General features: G+C 34.0%; 3 protein-coding genes across 3 annotated transcripts; all 3 read left to right on the forward strand.

Moving 5' to 3' along the window:
• The first annotated feature begins 430 nt into the window (after positions 1–430).
• On the forward strand, positions 431–976 carry LOC141679959 (uncharacterized). The gene has a single exon (XM_074486312.1). It carries the CDS (start codon positions 431–433, stop codon positions 974–976), a length of 546 nt encoding a protein of 181 aa, XP_074342413.1.
• A 4,934-nt stretch (positions 977–5,910) lies between these two features.
• On the forward strand, positions 5,911–16,448 carry LOC141677825 (acetylornithine deacetylase). The gene is made up of 10 exons (XM_074483900.1): positions 5,911–6,349; positions 11,134–11,378; positions 11,476–11,584; positions 13,221–13,359; positions 13,538–13,595; positions 13,682–13,699; positions 13,821–13,943; positions 14,206–14,359; positions 14,442–14,475; positions 15,897–16,448. Exons 1-10 carry the CDS (start codon positions 6,023–6,025, stop codon positions 15,998–16,000), a joined length of 1,311 nt encoding a protein of 436 aa, XP_074340001.1. The 5' UTR covers positions 5,911–6,022; the 3' UTR covers positions 16,001–16,448.
• A 1,178-nt stretch (positions 16,449–17,626) lies between these two features.
• LOC141678499 (mitochondrial carnitine/acylcarnitine carrier-like protein) lies at positions 17,627–21,316 on the forward strand. The gene is made up of 3 exons (XM_074484838.1): positions 17,627–18,025; positions 20,079–20,470; positions 20,697–21,316. Exons 2-3 carry the CDS (start codon positions 20,079–20,081, stop codon positions 21,193–21,195), a joined length of 891 nt encoding a protein of 296 aa, XP_074340939.1. The 5' UTR covers positions 17,627–18,025; the 3' UTR covers positions 21,196–21,316.
• Positions 21,317–22,099: the final 783 nt, after the last annotated feature.

A 22,099-nucleotide genomic window follows, 5' to 3' on the forward strand; every position in this document is an offset into this window, starting at 1 on the left:
AGAGTAGGTGGCTATGGGATGAGAAGGATGATAATTGGGGCGGTAATTTAGGATCTGATAGCTGTCAGAATCAATTTTCGGAGGGACAAGCGCCACAAAAGGATAGAGACGATTTGTATCGACGTGATGTTAGAACAAACATGCATGGGAGTGCTAAATTAGCGGGGTCAAGTTTGTTAATTGGAAATTCAAAAATTCAGGAGGCAAAATTAAAAAATAAAAGTCTTATTGGGCCCCTAGAGGATGAATTAGATGGGCTTAGTATTGAGGAAAAGAAAAGGAAAAGGAATGGGCCTCAAGAAGAAGTGTTTTTGATAACGGATGGCGAGACTGATGTTGGAAACCTAGATGTCGTTCTTTCTAATATGGATTGTTTGGTGTCTTCTCCTACTCTATTGGTTGAGTCTGCAATGCAGGCCAGCCAACCATTATGAATCTACTAAGATGGAATTGCTGGGGACGGGGTAATCCTCGAGCAATTTGTATCCTTAGCGACCTGGTAAAGGTACGCAAGCTCGATTTTTTATTTTTATCTGAGGCTATCTCAAATGCAAATAAGATTGAAGCTCTTCGTATAAAGTTTGGTTTTTTTCAATATTTCTTTGTTGATTGTGTTGGCCATAGTGGTGGGTTAACAGTTTTTTGGAGACATCAAGTAAAATATGAAATTGCCGGTTACTCGCGAAATCACATTGATGTTGTTTTTACTGAAAATAATGTAACTTCCTGGCGTCTTTCTTGTTTTTACGGCTTTCCTGAGAGGCAAAGATGTAGTAATTCTTGGCATTTTATTCGTAATTTAGCTAGAGTTTCTCAGCTGTCTTGGTGCATATTTGGTGATTTTAATGGTCTCCTCTATTCCTCTGATAAGTTTGGAGTTGTCCCTCACCCACAAAATCTGTTGGATGGCTTTAGAATGGTTGTTGAGGACTGCTTATTATCTGAAATCGATCTTGTAGGTGGTAAGTACACCTGAGAACGAGGCCAAGGTACGGACATGTGGGTTAGAGAGAAGCTTGATAGAGCTTTTGCTACTAGTTCCTGGCTGAGGAAATTTCCGTTGTGCAAGCTTACAGTCCACCATGTAACCTACTCTGATCATGATCCAATTAATTTGGATCTGCTTTATCTACACTGTTCGAGTAAACAGTTCTGGTTTAAGTTTGAAAGCACATGACTTGAAGAACCTACTTTCAGAAAGGATGTTGTTGATTATTAGTTGGATCTGCCTTCTTTTTATATCCTTCCTAAGCTTATTTATGTTTTGTCTTTCATGGCGCGTTGGGATAGAAACTTTTGTCATAAGTTCAGGGATAAGATTAAAAAGCATAAGGAAGCTCTGTCAAAGCTGGTTGATCGAACAGATGCAGCTGGTTTGAATCTTTATTTTGCTGAACGAGAGAAGCTTGATGAGTTACTCCGTCATGAAGAGGTTTATTGGAAGCAACGGGAAAATACTTTTTGGCTAATAGAGGGAGACACCAATACTAAATTTTTTCATGCAAATGCTTCTACGAGAAGGAAAATGAATCGTATCTGCTTACTTGAGAAAGAGAATGGTAAGAAGGTGGAAATCATGAGGAGATGTGCCATATAGTCAGAGATTATTTCTCAACTGTGTTTCAAGGTGATCAAAGAGATAGTAATATGCATCAGAATATTGGCAGCAGTACATGTATTTCATAGGAGCAAAACAGAAAGTTGGTAGAAGAAGTCTCATTCGAGAAGTTTTTTTTGGCCATCAAACAGATGCATCCTGATAAAGCATCGAGGCCTGATGGTTTGAATCCGGCGTTCTTTCAACAGTTTTGGGCTATGCTAGGCAAGGAGGTATTTAATTGTTGTGAAGAATGGTTGTAAGGTGGCTCTATCCTGCACATATAAATGATACAAATGTGATCTTGATTCATAAAAAGGAGAATGTGTGTAATATGAAAGATTTACGACCAATCGCTCTATGTAATGTTCTTTATTAAATTCTAGCAAAAGTCCTAGCAAATCGGTTGAAACTGGTTCTTCCTGGTTTGATTTCCGAAAATCAATCGGCCTTTGTTCCCGGGAGAAATATTACTGACAATGTGTTAGTGGAATTCGAGATCATTCACCATATGAACAGGAAATCCAATGGAAGTAAGGGTGAAATAACTCTATATCTTGACATTAGCAAGACTTATGATAGGGTGGAGCGGGTTTCTTCTCAAAGAAATGATGCTTCGAATGGGTTTCTGCAATAGATGGATAAATTGGATCATGATGTGTGTAACGACGGTATCGTATGATTTTTGTTTTAATGGCTCTTATATTGGACCGATTATTCCATCGAGGGGACTTTGTCAAAAGGGACCCCTTGTCCCCGTATTTATTTCTCTTGTGTGTAGAAGGATTATCAGATTCATTGATTAATGTTGCGGCTGTAGGAGATATTCACGGCTTTCAAATTTGTCCTTCTGCGCCTATAGTTACTCATCTACTCTTTGCAAATGATAGCTTTCTTTCTTTTTTTCGGGCAAGTAACGAGGAAGCTAATAACATTGTGGCTTTGCTTAAAGATTATGAGTATCGCTCAGGACAACCAGTAAATCTTCAAAAATTGGTGGTATTCTTTAGTGCAAACGTGGGTCAAGAGAAGAGAGAGGAGTTGTCTGCAATTCTCGGTGTTTTCAATGATTTAAGGGACAATAAATATTTGGGTTTGCCATCTCTAGTTGGTCGATCCAAAAAATGAGTTTTCAGCTTTGTGAAGGAAAAGGTTTGGAGGAAAATTCAAGGGTGGAAGTCTAAACCTATATCTCATGCAGGTAGGCTGTTTTAATCAAAAATGTTGCTCAATCTCTATCGTCTTATTGCATGTCTTGTTTTTTACTTCCCAAGTCTCTGTGTCAAGAGATCGAAAGGATGCTCAATAAATTCTGGTGGAATTCAGGCTCGACTGAAAGGAGAGGCATAAACTGGTTGTCGTGGGATGCTATTTCCATGTCAAAGTCGAAGGGAGGGTTAGGTTTCAGAAGTTTATATGGTTTTAATATAGCTTTGTTGGGTAAGCTGTGTTGGAATCTCCTGAATAAACATCTATCTCTGGTTGCTCGTCTCTACAAAGCACGTTACTATCCTAATGATCATCTGCTAAAAGCTAATGTGAAACCTAGTTCGAGTTTTATTTGGACGGGTATTTTAACAGCTAAAAACACACTAGCTGGAAGTTTTAGGTGGGTCCTGGGGGATGGGGTTGATATTGATGCGTGTAAAGACCCTTGGTTGAGAGGGAAACAGGATTTTAAGATGGGTCAAAATCACACTTATGAGGGTGATAATACCTCTGTATCGTCTCTGTATATGGCTGGTGGGAAGGCCTGAGATGTTGCCAAGGTTAGAGGAATGTTTTGTGCAGATGATGTCATTAGTACATTAAATACTACGATCCCTCAGAATGGTGTCAAGGATAGAATTGTTTGGACAAAAACTACTAATGGTCACTATATTGTGAAGACATGGGCATGAAAGAAATCTGGGAACGAGTAGTGTAACTCAGTCAAGGGGTTGGGAAAAAATTTGGAGGTTGTCAATACCTCACAACGTCAAAGTATTTCGGTGGCGTCTGTGTAGGAATAATCTTCCTGTTCAGTACAGGTTGATCTTTAAGGGTGTTCAACTACCTGTAACGTGTCCAATGTGTGATTTGGATGTTGAAAATGTGATTAACTTATTCTTTGAGTGCCCCTTTCCTCGCCAGTGCTGGTCCTATGTTGGAGTTAGCCATGATACGCAGTTGGTAGAGGCTGAGCCAGATTGGATTCTAAATAAAATATATGAAGGTTCTGGGGATGAGGTGATTAAAATTGCAAAATATCTCTGGGGTATCTGATTTTTTCGTAACAAAAAGGTGTGGGAGAATAGATCAGTTAATCATGTTACTGCTATGGACATGAGTGCAAAAATGTTCTCTGATTGGAAGCTAGTTGTTGGCACAAGGAAGACAATGCAGGTCAATGTGGTTTCACCTGTGGTTGCCTCTAATACGAGCTGGTCACCTCCAGAGATTGGCTGCTTAAAACTTAACACTGATGTTTCTATACGGACTAATTCTACATCATTTTCGGTAGGGCTAGTACTACAGGATCATCTGGGAACGTTTGTAGTAGGAAATATCGCTTCTTTGTCTGGTTCCTATACGGTTCTGGAAGCTGAAACTCTTGCGATCTGTGAAGGCTTGAAGTGGGTGATGTCGATGTCGTATCAGAAGGTGTCTATTGAGTCTGATTTTCTCCTCTCAGTGCAAGCAATTCAAAGTCCTTGCAAGAATGTATTGGAAGTTGGTCACATCTTGGAAAGTTGTCGAACTTATTTGCGATCTAGATTAGACTTTTCAATTTCTTTTGTCAAACGGCAATCAAACAACAAAGCAACCCATGAAATGACTAAAATTCCTTATTTGCTCAATTGTCAAAGAGTGTTCACTATTCCTTCATCTAGTATGCAAGAGATGCTTTTGTATGATTTACCTGATTATTGAAAGTCCTCATTTTTATTCAAAAAAAATTGATAAGTTCTCACAATATTAATGTCACATTCATGTTAATGAAATCAATTCTTAGTACATATATATGAAACCGAAAAACTGCTTCTACTTTCTACCTTTCTTTTACGATTCCTCGTGAAGATGCAATTGTCCACAAATAACAAACGGAAATGTATTATTTGAGAATCAGTTTACAATACATTTAATATTGCTTCATTAATTTTGAGTTTAATGATTAATACTAAAATTTTATCGAATTTCTTTAAAGATTCTTCTATGAAATTCTCTAATTTTTTTAAGATTCTCTTCAAATAAGTTATATTAAGATTTTTTAAAAGATTCTATTAAATAAATAATAGTTTAAAAAATTATGTTGAATAACTAGATTAATAAAATAATTATTACAAATTCAACATATAAATAATTGATTTTTTTTCAAAAAAATATATTTAGTATACATACTATTATTACATTAAATAATTTAAATATAATACACAATTGTACCTTAAGAATTTGTTACATGCGAGGTTTTGTACAATAAATTCTAATATTTCCTTGCACAAAAAGATGAATCTTTAATATCTAACAAATTGCATAGCCAACCTTTCAGTTTAAAAAATAATCATGGAAATATAAAGTTCTTAAATGAAATATATTAATTAAGGTATATGTCATGACTAATTGAATAATTGACTAACAAATGTGTACACATGTTTAGGAAAATGACTAGCTTGTCCTTTTTGCTAAATTTGTAATTTAAAAATCAAATTATGATCATGATAGATTTGATGTGTTTGATTTTTAATTTAAAAATCAAATTATGATCCAGATAAATTTCATGATAGATTTTCTTTTATATATATATATATATATTATAAAAATTTAACTTCAATTGAATTCTTAAATTCGTTCGTTTAATATCAGTTAGAATAATATAGAGTTCAATATGAATTAGAATTTAATTTTAGTGGAGGAAATTGACTTTAATATCAATTAAAATTAGAATTGACCGACTGATCAATCGAACAATCAAATTTTTAACGTTTCGTCTATTATAATATAGATAGATAGATAGATAGATAGATAGATAGAAAATATTATTAAATTTTAGATATCTAATTATAGGTGGTAAATATTCAATAATAAATGGTAACATATATAAAATTATTAATATTAATGAGTTAGGTATAATTAACATATATTATTAAATATAACAATTATTTGTATTTATTAATAAGGAGTGGTAATGATTTAGTGATATTAAATTTAATAATTATTTATATTTACGAGGGGTAAATTAGTAATTTTAAATAAAATAAAATGTTCTATCCAACCATTTATTTATGCGATTATACATAATTGACCCACAGGAACATGTTCGCTATTGGCTACTCTTAAAAACGCATAATTAACGTTTGTTTCTGTTGCATTAATAATCCTGCCCCAACAAATCGAGGAACCTCACACTTGAATTAAACCTAACAAGCATCATCATAGATCATCATCATGTCTTGTTCCTTGGAACAAACCATAGGTGACCTCAACACCCAAAACTTTGTGAGCCTATTAAGAAAACTCATCGGGGAATCAAAATATGTTCAAAACAACCCACCTGAGTTAGTCCCCGAGGAGGATAGAATTGTGAACCATGTTGTTGAGACTCTCCTTCCCTTTAGCACTACTACCGGTGGTGGGCCCTTGATCGTAAATCATGTTACTTATGTTCCCAAAAGAGGCAATCTTATTGTTGAGTATCCAGGAACTGAGCCTGGCAAGATTCTCTCTTTTGTTGGAATGCATATGGATGTTGTTCCTGCTAATCCTCTTGATTGGGTAACTTCTTTTCGTCTTTCTTGTATTTTATAATATGCATCTTGGGGGTTCTATTAATGATGATTTAGTCAGATTTGTTTTGATGCTATTGGCTATTTTTATTTTATTGATTTGCTTGGAGTTGTATTCATTGCCGTTTATTAGGAATTGACTTTAATACTAGTGTGAGACTAGTTGCTGTATATATGGCATACTTGAAACTTGAAAGTGACAAATGTTGGAGTTCCCAGTATGGTTTGCTATTGCTTAGGTTACAAATTTGGATTCTCTGAAACTTTTCCGGACTATATCTTCCCTTGTTAATAGTTGAAGAATAATCCGAATTCGGTACTCAATTGAGTTCCCATTGCGTACATGGCAAATTTCACTCATGTTTTATTTTTATCTGTCAAGATCAGTCAAAGTATAGTAATGACTTAGTAATTCCTCCAGAGACAGAGAAGTGTTAAATTTCAACCAACGAACGGTACGGATTCTAAGCCGTTCCTCATCTTTTGTCCATATGGCAACCCAAACCTGGCTGGAAGTGCATAGTCTAGTAAAGGAACTGCTAATTATTCATGACCCACAGGAGTAACCATTTACAACATGTATAACAAGTATGGTAAGTCTTGGTGGTTAAGTTTATGATGGTTATATGTCATATTATGTAGATAGGTATGCTTAAGATGTAGTCTTAAGTATCGGTTGGAACATTAATTGATTGAATTTTTTAGAATTGGTTTGATTAATAAAACAAGTGGGACATGGTTGCTTCTACATACTTATTTTGCTTTTACTTAATTATTTATTAAGAAGTAGAAGCAAGAATAAGGAAATTTGAATGTAGAACTTGTCAACTAATTGTTTTATTTTGTGTGTGCTCTGCATTGGTTGGTGGATCACGTTTTTGTATTCTCCTCTAGTATCATTCTTATATTAAGTATTTACGTGTCTTACTAACCACAACCCTAATGGGTTATTCTACAGATTTGAAGAATGACACCTTTATTTATCATGCTTTCCAGTTTTTTAAAAGAAAGCAAGCTAGCGGGATTTTGTCGTACGCTATTGTATTTAACTATTTAAATCTTAAATTCAAGCCAACTTAGAAAATGAAGTTTTCAAGGTTCTATTACACTTATTTAAGAATAGATAATTAGGTTATTATTTTATTAAAAAAATTAATCTTGTTATTACTAAATATGCATAAAAAGAATTTATGTATAACCATAACCTTATAACCCTATGTGTTGTTAACATATTCCTAAAAAGGAAACAACTATATCCCTGTTATGGCACATACATATAAGGGGGTGTTTTATAATGAGCAATGCTAGGGTCCCAAAAGGAACCCAAGATTTTTCCATAATGACACATGGCATGTTTTAATTAGTGGTATTCATATGTATGGATGGAGGGTCTATTTCTTTCATGAGGGGGAACTAATTATAGATTTACAACTCAACATTTGGAAAGATTTTTAGAAAAAGTTTTGAGAGCTCTAGGATTCTCATTCATAATTAAGATTCTGCCAACAGATCTCACTTTTGTTGATACACTTGAAGATTTATCAATTTAATAGATATTTGATTTATTAAAAAAGTTGTATATATCTGATGGTGTTAAATCAAAATTTTATACAGTCGTTTAAAACCTGTTTTTATTTTGTTGGGAATTGAAAAAATTGCTGGTGTTTCGTCAAGTTTATAAAAACGTTGCTGAAGTTCTACCGATATTCAAGTAGGATTCTAAATTATCCATGTATATCTCGTGTCTTTCGAAAAATTAATCAACTTACCAAGATTTTATGAATGGTGGACTTCGTAGGATTTAAATTATTCTGTACTACATAGAATCCCATTCTAATTGTAAGGTTCTTAAGTCTTGACAGATTAGAGGCAAATTCTACCTAGTTCTTGCTTAAATTTCAATTACTCTGGATTATATTAACTCTATAGATTGTTTTAGTTCTGTGTAGAGCAATTTTGAACTACAACAATCCATGGACTGTAATTCTATCCTTAAAGAAAGTAATATTAGAAAATAACTAATTAGTAAAAGAAACACCAGCAGAATTGTGGACGAATAGCAAGAAAAGTACAAATGCAATTTGGACAAGTAATGTTACTCTTAACAATATGGTTAAGCATTAAACTTTTTATTTATCTCAAGTAGTAAAGGGAATAATTTGTTTTTAATTAAATATGTTACCTTCTTAATCTATTAGTAAAGATTAATAAAATCAGTGTCAACAAAATCTTCCGAAGATTCTTAGTTTGGATTTAGGCTAAATTTAAGAAATAGACACTTTAACTAAAGATAATGAATTTAGGACAAGTAAGTAGTAGTTTATCCTTTTTTCTTAAACATGGAGAGCCTTAGTTACCCAGACTCTTCATTTTGCTTCAAGTACCCGTGTCGGACACTCGACACTCGGACATGGGTATGGACAGACACTTGGACACTTATTTTAGGCCAAAAACATGTAAATTTTTCAGAATATTGCCGAGTCCAACACTTGGATACGAACCCGTGTCTGACACCCATACCCGAGTCCGGGTTAACATAGTGGAGAGCACAATGAATCAAGATGTCTTTTTTTATGGGGTTAAATATCAAAGTGGTCACTGAACTGAGAGCCATATATCAATTCGTTCATTTTAGTTATCGGGGTCTTAAATGCACCATTTTAGTAGAGAGTAATGACATGAACGTTAGTTTGACTAACTGACCAAACGGAAAATGTTAAAATTATGATATGTCATAGCTGACTTTCTTAAATGCAATAATAAAATCTATATTTGCTGACATGGACATCTAACAAGGCCATACATACAACTTTACATATGCGTGTGTATAACTCCATTCGAATCACCTCTTCAACTCTTATGGAGCATCTAACCAGTAAGCAAGCAACAAGGTGAATCACATCACAATACCATCGCTAAGGAAAGGATACTAAATATGTCCAGTAACACAACTCACTCCCCCGACATCTTCTATTATATGTATCATACATGTGTACAGAATACCGAAAGTCAAGTCATGGGTTGGTACTGTTCTCACCCAGTTCTCACCAAGTGCTAGCGAGAGTGGTTGAAACGTACACATTTGAGGGCATAAAACACTAACTCTTGGTATACCATGCATTTATCATGTCTTAGACTTCCCTCTGTTTATTAATTTCTCATATAGTTGTTTCTCCAATCACCTCTTTCTACTAACTCTCGGTCATCATATGAAATATAAATCACCTAAAGGAGATTTAAAAAAAAAATCTAAATTACCTAAAAAAGTTTAAATATGACAAATGAGTTAAATCTCACATGTTTGTAAAAATTGAGGTTTGGACCTAATAATCTTAGCCATTTAGGATTAACCGGAAATAACTGATCAATGGGTTGAGTTAAATGAAGTTGGATGTATTTTAATTACTTAAAGTAATATTTAATATTCATGTATGTTTCTATTTTTTATTAATCAATTTATCATAACATAAATTTATTATTATTCTTTACATTAATCTTGTGCTTTTAATTTTTAAAAAATTACTATAAAATACTCATATGAAAAATAATTTATTACCAGCAGAACAATTTTAAAATGGTTAAATTTTCAAAAAAAATAATCGGGAATTTAACTATGATTATATATGTTTGATATTTTTAAGTTTTACTAGTGGCAGAGTTATATGGCATCTTTAATATAAGTGCACAATGTCGACACCAGTTCGACAGATTGTCTCAAAACTCATATGAGATGCTGGCAGTCTGTTCTCTTTTGTTTTTTCGTTTAATAAATTTATTACTTAGCAAAAAGAGAAATATCTATATGAATTCCTAAGATGTGTCCCCGGGTTTCATCAGTATCACCTTAGAAAGGCAAGATTTACATGTTGTCACCATTTCTTTGTAGTAAACTATATAGTTTCTTCAATCCCAAATTGTAAGATTCCAAAAATGAAGATGAAGAAGATGGAGTTGGAGAGCTATGATGGTACTTATAATGGAGTTGGACATGACAGACCTCCGGCAAACACATTTTAATGGGTGTGTAATATATGTTGAATGAGTGTCTGTATTATATATACATATTTATTATAATTGTTGCTTATTGCTTATATAAACTATCAATTATATGTTTTATCTAGTCATTTGCATCTAATGTTGTGTTATTGTCTAGTCATTAATACATGTCAGAGTCAAAAAATTTCCGTCCAGTCAATTGTTAGTATTTAACTTCTATGTCATTACTTGCTGCTATTAGAGGGTGTACTTGAGACCCAGATAACTATAATGAAAGAATTGATACATGGATCTCAAGCTTAGTGACCACTCTGATATTTAACCATTTTTATTATTATTATTATTATTATTATTATTATTATTACTATTATTATTATTATTATTATTATTATTATTATTATTATTATTATTATTATTATTATTATAGCATTCATAGATTGAAGCATGGATATTGATAGACAATGACAGGTCTAAGCTTTATTCTGCGCATCTCAGATTTTGATGCTTTGTGTGGCATTAACTAGCATTTCTATATGACGTGTATAGTTCTTTGGGCTCTTTAATTTCTTTTTCTTCTGAAACTGGAATTTAGACTTTGTTCTGGAGTCGATTCATTGAATATACTCTATGTTTTCACATTTAAGGATTAGGCAAACTGATTGTTTCCCAGTGAAGTAATATGTTTTAAATTTCCTCATTACATTTAGCGTGAAATCTGCCAACAAAATTATGTAATCAATTTGCATAATATGATACCACTTCATGCATTATGTACAGAACTTCGATCCTTTTTCATTGAGCACCGAAGGAGATAAACTTCGAGGCCGTGGGACGACTGATTGCTTAGGACATGTTGCTCTTGTGGCTGAACTTATGCGGAGACTCGGGGAGACGAAGCCAAAACTTAAGTCAACTGTAGTTGCTGTCTTCATTGCCAGTGAAGAGAATTCATCTATTCCAGGAGTTGGTGTAGATGCACTGGTGAAACAGGGTTTGCTTAATAAATTGAAGCAAGGTCCTTTGTAAGTAAAAAAGTGCTATATTTGCAGCCTGAAAGGAGACGAGATTATCTATGAACTGGATCTATTAGCTTGACATGGTATTTATTTATCTAAACAGGTATTGGATTGACACAGCAGATAAACAACCTTGCATTGGTACTGGTGGTGCTATACCGTGGACGCTTCATGTTACGGGAAAGCTCTTTCACAGTGGTCTTCCACACAAAGTATGTCATCTTAGTCTATAATTTGTTGTTTTAGGTCAAATTGTGCTCAGCAGTAACTGTATGATCCACATCTACCAAATTATATGTACTATTACATTATATCTTTTTAGTTTGTCATTCAAGATAAGACACGGGGATAAAGGAATAATATATTTGTAAAAGATGTTAAAGATTTCTAGTGTTGAGCAAAAAAGGATCATCTTATCTAGTTATTGGTATTACATATTCATTGGAATAAGATTGTCTAGCACTTTAGGGAGTAACATAGCTTTCTGATAGAGTATTTGTTACATAATTACAGCTTATTTTCTTTTGTATCAAATTGAAAATATATTAGAATACAAGTCATTTTGTCATGCATCGTGCTATGGACCAAATGTAGCTTGACCTGCTCCTTTCGTCAACCTGGACCATTATTAATTGACCTAGAAATGGATAAAGCACTCACCTAATGAAGCCAAATCCTAACTGAACTACCCAATTCTATCAGAAGTTCCCACCACGAAGAGAAGAGGTGTTTCTGTGATGACCTAAACTCTAGACCCAACAATGCATCTATGGATCTTCTTCTTCAGATCTTTCTTTCCTTTCTTTGCTCTTTCGATGTTCTTTTTTTTTTATTATTATCTCTGATGCCCTGTAATTTTGTTTTGTTTGCGTTACAGAGTCAATGTCTTAAATGGGTCTTTGACGTACCCTATTCTTTTACATCTTAAATTAATTAAATTCTGTAAACATTATTTATTTTTATTGAAGTTGCTAAATCAACCTATCTATCTATATGTAAATTAACTTAAAAGTTTCATTGTCCGGCTAATTTATATACCTTGTTGAACCTTGTCAATATCAACTGTTTGTAGTGTGTACTACTGTAGTATGTATTGATATGTTATGTATCTATGTTAATTAAATAGGCACTTGTCAAACTTATTTGGTTATTACATAATTTATTACTAATATTTTGGAATATGAACATATGTATAAAATCTTGAAATAATGTAAATGCGGTATGACCACAAGGACACTGTTTTCCTCCATTATGGTATCCTAGCATCCCTTACCAATGCCGTGACACTATAGCTCTGTAAAAACCATGATTTGAGTTCTGCCCTAACATTTCTCCCTGCATACATGAAAGACACAGCTTGTCTTTCTCCAGTTTTGGCTGGATACAAAATGCACTGGCTCGGCTACTATCGCTTGAATCAGTTAAACCATGTCATAAGCCTTTAGGTTTCCAGGAAAACAAAGTCTCTGTGGTACCATTAAGCTTCCCTTTTTCTCTCCATTCTCAACAAACAATTTTATTTATAATTCACAAATACGACGTAAAATTATATGAACAATAGTATGGTATGGTAAAATTATATTGAAGAAATTAGTGAATGGAATGTGGGGCTTATGTGCCGGAAATCGTTTGATATTTACATGATAAAGCCGATAACATGACGAGACATGAGAAAAAGTAAGGAATGTTTCAACTACTTGGGGTTCTCTGAGTTAAAAATTAAATTGACCAGAAACGGGCAATAAATTTATCTTGCCAAATCTTTTTGATTGAGTGTTATATATGGGACTGAATAAACATACTTATATATACAATGTGATTCTATTTTTTGATCGTTGCTTAATGCAGGCCATAAATCCTTTGGAGCTAGTGATGGAAGCTCTTAAAGTGATCCAGCTGAGGTTTTACAAAGACTTTCCCCCTCATCCTAAGGAAGAAGTATATGGCTTTGCAACCCCATCAACAATGAAACCAACTCAATGGAGTTGTAAGTCTTTAAGCAATGAGTATTAAGTTGTGAATTATGTAACGGTGGGTGGGGGAGGATCACTCCCATCCAGAACATAAATTTGATTGTGATTTAGAAGTGATGTGTCCTGGAGTGGAGGAAATTTAAGCTACATTTTGTTTTCTTTTGCTCTAATTTTTGTAGTATTTTTTTACAGACCCGGGAGGTGGAAATAATCAAATCCCCGGTGAATGCACAGTTTCAGGAGATGTCAGGTTAATGTTACTCTTTCTCTCTTACATACACTTCTATAGAAGTCCCGTATATAATATGATTTTGATCACGCTCTTCTCTTTTGCAGGCTGACTCCGTTTTACGAGTAAGTTATACCGTTATACTGTATTATTTTATCTTTAAGAACTAAGTACTGATCTTTGCGGGCTGCTGCGATTCTAAATTGTCTTCTGAGTTAAGATTTAACCATTTTAATTATCTTTTAGCATATCAGATGTTATGAAGAAATTACAAGAATACATTGAAGAGTTAAATACCAATATAGAGAAGATAGATGTACGGGGACCTGTTTCGAAATATGTTCTTCCAGACGAAAACTTAAGGGGAAGGTACATTCTTTTTTCGATAATTTTACAGGTGAAGGGCATAAGAGTTATGACTCACCATAACTTCATAATGTATTTTGGGGAAACTTAGCCTTGAACTTTTTAAAATCAAACTTAAACTATTAATGAAGCGAGTGCACAATACTTAATAGTATTGTGCTTCTTTTTTTCTTTGCCAAGTGAAATGCGTCTTCTTAGTTTACCATATAATCTGTATTTTGGCTGTTCTGGTTCAACTGGTTGGTTTGTGTTTTATGTTTTTCAGAATCGAAATAAGTTTCGATGATGCTTATCCTGGAGTTGCTTGCAATCTTGATTCTCGTGGCTTCCATGTATTGTGCAAAGCTACTGAACAAGTAGTTGGCCACGTAAAACCATATTCTATTACTGGGAGTTTACCCCTCATAAGAGATTTGCAGGTTTGTATGTCTGTTTTTTAAATTTACTATTGATTTTTTCAGAAGTTATTATGTTGTAATGGAATCTATTATCACTTTCCAGGATGAAGGTTTTGATGTTCAAACTTCAGGCTATGGTATAATTCTCTTGCTAGTTCCTATCCGAAATTTATTGTTTACTGTGATTCAGCTCATGATGTCAATTTCAAAGTTTACTTATGTGATTGATGCATATGAAGAATAGATAAGAAATGCAGTGGGGAAAAAAGTTCATTTTGCAGCTTTCTATTATAGAAAGTACTATTTGAATATCTAAAATTGTGGGAAAATGGCAAATATCTAGACATTCAACCCTAAATTCGCGTAACATCAAATTAATATGATATCCAGCTGCTTTAGTTTGTGCTACATATAAACATAACTTACTTGATATAGACTAGTGGTGAAACCGAGTAAATGCCTACGAATATCTACATGATCCGATTTTACTCAAGAATATACCTTACCCAGATCCGGCTCTAAATGGAATTAATTATTCACACCTCACTGATTATGCTCGAATTTGTAAATGATTAGACACCTCACAATAACTTTATTCGTTTTATAATGTATAATTAAATACTCCTTATAAAGTTATATGTTATACTCCCATTGTCACAATTTAAAATAGCTTGATTGCCTTTTGCACAAAGGTTAAGAAATGTTAAATATTTTAGCTTTTGAACCAACGTAACCTCATTTAAATTTCCTGATATAAAATATAAATTTACTAGTAAATACATGTGTGCCAATAAGAGGGTGAAAAGACATTAAAACTCTCAATTTGTTCTTATTAAGTGCATATAATTTATAAGGAAGATAAAGTACATAATAGGGAATCCAGCCATTTTTTTGGGACAAACTAAAATGGATGGGACGGAGGGAGTATATTATATGGATAATATTAAGATAACTTGCAAATGTGAGTTGTACATGTTTGATTAAATACGTTTTCAAGTACTCTTAGTTTTCTTTGAACTGCTGTACAAGAATATATGAACAAGTATGAGACATGAGAATTTACTATATCTGTCTGGGTATTGTATATAGGGCTTGATATTTCAAATTCATTCACTTTTTAGCCTTTTTTTATCGAGTCAGATCTGGTTTGACTCTGAGCTACTTTGTTTTCATTTTGGCTGTAAAATGAACATCTATGCGTATAATGGTTACTCTGTTCCTTAGTCACCAATCGTTGGACAGTTTAATTTTCTGTAGAGGCAAAGCTGCAAATTGCATGAGAGTTATACCGTTTAACCAGCAAAATAATCAACTCTTTATAAGTCCCTAGTATAACGGAGGTAATACAGCATTTACCTCTTATATCATGTAAATCAATACTTAAAGAATACCTTTCCGTTTGTTACGTTACTATAGGAAGTTCACTCCTACAATTCACGTTTCAAGGATTCGATTACCTAGTTATAGCTTGTATACATTGCTTTACAGTTTATTGAGGGATGGATTGACCTTGATGATTTATCGGTCAATATGTTGAAATTTAGTTTATGAAATGCAGGCTTGATGGCTACATACCATGCAAAGAATGAGTACTGCCATCTTTCTGACATGTGCCAAGGGTACAAGGTGTTTGTCAATGTCATTGACCAACTAGAAGATTAATGTTGCACAACCTACATGTACCACTTACCGGTCTTCTCTAGGGATTTAGATGTAGTACTAAAATAAGCTTCTCTCATGAGCTGTTTCCGCGGAATTTGTACCAATCATTTCGGTTCTGCCAGCATATAAAGTATTGATGTGATAACTCGAACCAGACTGATAAATGTAATGTGTTTCAAATTTGGTATAGTTGAATCGTTATAGAGTCAACATTATATTAGATCAAACTAATTGTTGACCATGGGTATTCCAAATGTGTAGAGGTCTTAAGATTGTTACCAGGTAAATATAGTTTTTCACGAGTGAAGATATATTAGTACAGACTACTACTGAGATTTAAAATACTAGTATTGGTCAGTTGAATGTTGATTCAATGGCGTTTGATACTCTGTTTAATCACTTTGATTATATATGATTCCCTGCGTGGGCCGGTAACCTTTTGCTTGTAGATTAAAGTTGTGACCTTGATAAATTGTAATTGCTTCTACTAACCTAGCACTAGAATATAATATATATTATATGTAATTGTAATAATATTAAAAATGAGGAAATAAGTGTATAATTGGAAGTGAGAATGAAGTATATTTGGATCAATGCTCTGATACCATTGTTATGAACTAAATCATAACAAATCTAAAGAAAACTAGATGAGAAATAAGAAACTTGGTTGAGAGAAGAAATCATGATATATTCATAAAAAACATCATCCCCTCTTTTACACATAATTCTGAGATTTATATATCTCAAGTCAGACTAACTACATCACACTCTAATCCTAAGGCAGTTAGAAACAATAATTTAAAATTTGAAAGTCTAAACTGAAAACTGAAATCTACAACTGCCAATTCTACAACTGCTATATTCAAATACTAATTACTACTACTAGTAAATGATATGGTTTTTACCCATATTATTAATTTAAGAGGAAAATAATGGTGCACGGAGTTGTGTTATAAGTTTATTTGGGATATATGTTTAAATGAATATTCTTCTGTTTTGGAATCTCTATAAAATTTTCCGTAAGAGAATCCTGAGAATAAATTAAATGTCAAACCTCTCGCTGGTCCCAGTTTTACATTATAAAATTTTGGACTTGGTTTTCTTGAATGAGCCTTCTTCTTCCTTTCTCAACTTATACATACATATATATATATATTTACAAGTGGGATTTGTAGTTTACCAAAATTTCGTGTTTTATAACATTGATGTATGTAATATACACCACGTGAATCGGAAACTTAAATTCCTAGTCTTGACCTAAAAAAAAAGAAACTTAAATTCCTAACGAATATTCTCTCTCTTTGGACAAGTAAAACAACTCTTTTACTTTTTAAATTCAGATTAAATCACCTAAAAATTTACTTGAAGCTGACTTGTGTCCTCTAATTGTGAAAACGGTACCACCCCTCTCCCGCTCACACTCACCCACAGCGCAAGTCAAATCACAGTCTCTCTCTCTCTCTCTGTGTCTCTCTCTGTCTCTCCCTCCCTCTCCTGCTCTCTCTCTCTCTCTGTGTTTCTCTCTCTCCCTCCCTCCCTCTCCCGCTCTCTCTCTCTCTCTCTCTCTCTCTCTCTCTCTCTCTCTCTCTCTCTCCCTCTCTCTCTCTCTCTCTCACACACACACACACATTCTGGCAGTCTCGTTCAGTTTAGCTACATGCATATGACATGCATGACACCACCAAATCACCAATAGGTTTTGTTGGGTGAATCTGACACACTTCTGACAAAAAGTATATTCTATGTGTGCACTGTCTCTGGATCCACTCTTAACCAACCAAACTCCAATCCTTGTCTTAACCTCTCACTCTTATGTGGCTCTCACCTCACTATCCTTGTTTTTGCTTATCCCACCACTTTTCATTTTTCTCTTCTCCTACTATTTCTAATATTCTTTATTTCATACTTTCCTTCACATTTTATAATCTTTGCTCCTTTTTTCATTTTTATATTTCAGCTATCATTCACTTAGGATTTGAATTGGACCCCTGTTCCTGAAACTCATCTTCTAAAAGATTAAGCAAGGTTTCAATTTTTTTCATTCTTCTTTATTACTCTATATGCATTTATTTGTTGTGCACTTTATAAGTAGTTTGAATGTCAGGATTTAAGTGTAGTAACTGTACGCATCTTATTCTCATTGCATTTTTTTAAATCTCAATATCATGCGTTAACATACATTTACCCTCCCCTTGTGTTTAGCTTGGTCATTCTTTTTCTGTCGTTGTTCGATAATGTACTGTAGTTTCTTAGGATGGTATTGGTCTGTATTGCAATCATAGAACTTGCAGAAAATTGTAACCAGAGTAGAGATTAGCCTAAGATCATGGATTTACATTTAAATTTACAAGTTTGAAAGTTGAAAGTCATTCTGTGATGTGTCCTGAGACTTAATTATCTTATTTAAAAATAGAGAGACTTAAACACCTACCAGTTGTTTGTTTTGCGGTCAATGAAATTAATATACCAGGTTTATTTATTGCTGTGAAAACGCTTCTTTCTGTTGCGTTTGAATCAAGAAATCATATAGAATAATCTTTTGACTGCACTCTTGCCTGTTGTGCAGTAGTGATGTTGTTTCTGGCTGTGTATGTTATACAAGCTTTCCAAAATTTGTTGTTTCTTAGGTATACAGAAAACACAGAGAAGTAGCATGGTTAGCATACATATCCTCTGGCCTATATTCTTTAAGAACCCTGATATGTTTTCATATGCATGAGGAAATGGTACTACAGTAGTATTCTGAAAGCACAATGGTTAATACCAGGGGTTGAAACCAACCTCTTCATCACCCCCTCCCATCATTACAACTGATATTGCATCACTTTGTATCCTGAAGACCACTTTGTTACTTCTCAATTAGGACTTTTTTTTTCCTTTGTTTTACTCTGAGTTACGTACAGGGATGTAAGGGACGGAGTTAGGGTCGGCTTGCCAGAGCGGTTGCCCTTCAACTCCAGAAATTTCACATATTTATTAGTAAAATATTGATCTAAATTTTCTGCTTTTTTAATATTATAATTTTGTGATTTCTCGCACTCCTCGACATATGTGAATACTGAATAACTATGGTATATAAATATATTTTAATAGTTTCTAGATTTTTTTTATTAGTTTATATATAATAAACATATATATTTGTATCTGTGTGCTAGCAAAGCAAAGCAAAGTAACATTTATAATTGTCACATATGTAATTTCAGCTTAATGGCAAATTCGAACATTTATTTATATACGTTGATGCTGCATTTAACGTTTTCTATTTAATTTTACTTTTAAATTTCTGGTAATTTTAATGTGATTTGCGTTTGACAGTGATCTTTGTCTAAGTGAAAGATTTGTCATTTGAGAGGATTGTTGTGTATGCCCTCCATACTTAAATAAGTATCGCGTTCAATGATAATTTTTCCATTTAGTAAACTTTCAGTCACATGCCTTTAATGATTATGAAGGTGTGTAGCGAGTACTGAGTACAAGCCATCTTATTGAATAATAACATTAGTGCAACAAAATATATGTGCATGTAGTTTTACTCTGCTTTTGATGGAAAACTTAAATAAGGAGAATTGTGTGTTAAGTATTTACTGATCCTTAAATCTTTAAATCACATATCCTGGTCCAGTTGAAGCATATGGAAACTGGAACATTAGATATGTAGTTGTACTTATCTCCGGGTCCTGATGTCAGACTTAGTATACATTATTTGGTTGGTTCTCGTAGACATGCATTTGAAGGTTTACAGCTTTATGGCATCAATTATCTTTTTTGTAGAACTATTCTGATTATACTTGTATGCTGCATCTAAGTACTAATTTTTTCCTGTATAAATGGAAATGAAATGCACCTAATATTACCTGACACATCTGATGAGGAGAAATTTGATCAACCAAGACAGCCACTTTCGTCGTGTCGTTACACACTCCTCATTTTCATTATATTTAACTGCGGCTCACTGTTTACGGCCACCCAATAATCTATAGAACACTGAACATTGACCATTTTTCTAACAAATGTAAGTAGCTGCAGCTGACTTCTTTTCTTTTCTGTGGGGGATATGCTCTTCGTATTTACATTGCAGATGGGTGATGTGGCCAAGGACTTGACTGCTGGCACGGTTGGAGGAGCAGCACAATTGATATGCGGGCACCCTTTTGATACCATTAAGGTCAAACTGCAAAGCCAGCCAATACCACTACCTGGTCAAGCTCCTATGTTTTCTGGAGCAATTGATGCGGTAAAAAAGACGGTAGCAGCTGAAGGTGCAGGGGGTCTGTTCAAAGGTATGGGCGCCCCACTTGCTACTGTGGCAGCCTTTAACGCTGTACTTTTCTCAGTAAGAGGGCAAATGGAGACATTACTAAGGTCAGCACCTGGTTCTGTGCTCACAATTGAGCAGCAGGTTGCCTGTGGAGCTGGGGCAGGAGTTGCTGTCTCCTTCTTGGCCTGCCCAACTGAATTGATTAAGTGCAGGTCAGTGATGTATCTGCTATCTATAAAGTGTTTACTTATTCACATGCAAGGTTTGACCATGTGACGTCATATCCGCATCTAGACTTATCTGCACTGTTCCAGTATTGCTGTTCAATTGCATTAGTACCCCTCTTAAACAGGGCTTATTTCATATACAAATAAAAAATTTGACCACGGTAGTTCATACTTACCAAATTCATATGCTGATGAATGTGTGTGAAAGTAGATTGCAAGCCCAGAGTGCACTAGCAGATGCTGGTTCTTCTGCCACTGCAGTAAAGTATGGAGGGCCAGTTGATGTAGCAAAGCATGTTCTTCGATCAGCAGGTATGAAGGGTCTGTTTAAGGGATTGGTTCCAACAATGGCACGTGAAATACCAGGAAATGCTACTATGTTTGGTGTGTATGAAGGGCTAAAGCAATACATTGCGGGAGGTCAAGACACGTCAAAATTGGGACAAGGTTCTTTAATGTTAGCAGGAGGCTTGGCTGGAGGAGCATTTTGGATATCTGTATACCCAACTGATGTTGTGAAGAGTGCAATCCAGGTTGATGACTACAAAAACCCAAAATACTCAGGCTCAATCAATGCTTTTAAAAAGATATTGGCTACAGAGGGTGTCAAAGGGCTGTACAAGGGTTTTGGTCCTGCTATGGCTCGAAGTATACCTGCAAATGCAGCATGTTTTTTGGCATATGAAGTGACAAGGTCTAGTTTGGGCTGATTATTTTGACTGACTTGTTGTACGTTTTTAGATTCGATCATTATCCATTTCCTGACAGTTACCACCATCATAATTCAGATTCTTTATGCTAAATTGTGATGCAGTTTACAAATTCTTTACATCCTTATTCTTAATATCAGATTGTTACATAAGTGAGTGGGATCAGGATGTGTGTATTACAACAATCTAGTTGAAAGGGAAGATCGGAGAATTTAATCAGAAGGGGAAAGTCCTTCACACTAAAGATTTTTATTCAATATTGCAAATCATAAAAATTTATATTCATTCATTATTTAAAAGAAAAAAAAGATTTCCTTCTACCACAAGTTTTTTTTTCTTTTATTTAATATACTTGTTCTATTTACCCCAACAAAAAACAAACCGGAACAACCATGACTTTTTTCTTGACACAACAAATTTATAGTGGTGAAATGCCCCAGGAGAGGAAGTACCCCCTAAATAGTAAATACGCTGCATTTCGAGAGGCGTATAATCAGCGACGTTGCTTCACAAGGCGCAGCGTTTGGATGATCTAACATCTCTGAGAACATTCTGACTATGCTTGGCAAATGAAGTTCCTTATCCTTGCACCACCATTTAGTCACGTGGGTGGGATGGTAAGAGTTAGTAAATGTAAACCACCTTTTAGCTTATATATACCCATACCGGAATACTCTATCCAGTAATAACCTTCTTTTAATAGGAAATTGTTGTCCAATCTCTATATTGTAATATTTTATACTTTTTATAACTACATTCTTTATTAATTTTTCTCTATATAAGAAAAAAAATGCTTAAAATTATATATATATATACATATATATATATATGTGTGTGTGATAGATATATATTCAATAATATATAGTCTTCTTACATAAATAACATGAAAGATGACTTAATATGA

Source organism: Apium graveolens, chromosome 8 (assembly GCF_009905375.1).
Source record: "Apium graveolens cultivar Ventura chromosome 8, ASM990537v1, whole genome shotgun sequence".
Lineage (NCBI taxonomy): Eukaryota > Viridiplantae > Streptophyta > Magnoliopsida > Apiales > Apiaceae > Apium > Apium graveolens.

Coding starts and splice junctions, on each gene's coding strand:
- LOC141679959 (XM_074486312.1), top strand. CDS start 431: ATGAATCTACTAAGATGGAATTGCTGGGGACGGGGTAATCCTCGAGCA.
- LOC141677825 (XM_074483900.1), top strand. CDS start 6,023: ATGTCTTGTTCCTTGGAACAAACCATAGGTGACCTCAACACCCAAAAC. Junction 13,360..13,537: donor GAAACCAACTCAATGGAGTT/GTAAGTCTTTAA, acceptor ATTTTTTTACAG/ACCCGGGAGGTGGAAATAAT. Junction 13,944..14,205: donor GACGAAAACTTAAGGGGAAG/GTACATTCTTTT, acceptor TATGTTTTTCAG/AATCGAAATAAGTTTCGATG.
- LOC141678499 (XM_074484838.1), top strand. CDS start 20,079: ATGGGTGATGTGGCCAAGGACTTGACTGCTGGCACGGTTGGAGGAGCA. Junction 20,471..20,696: donor ACTGAATTGATTAAGTGCAG/GTCAGTGATGTA, acceptor GTGTGAAAGTAG/ATTGCAAGCCCAGAGTGCAC.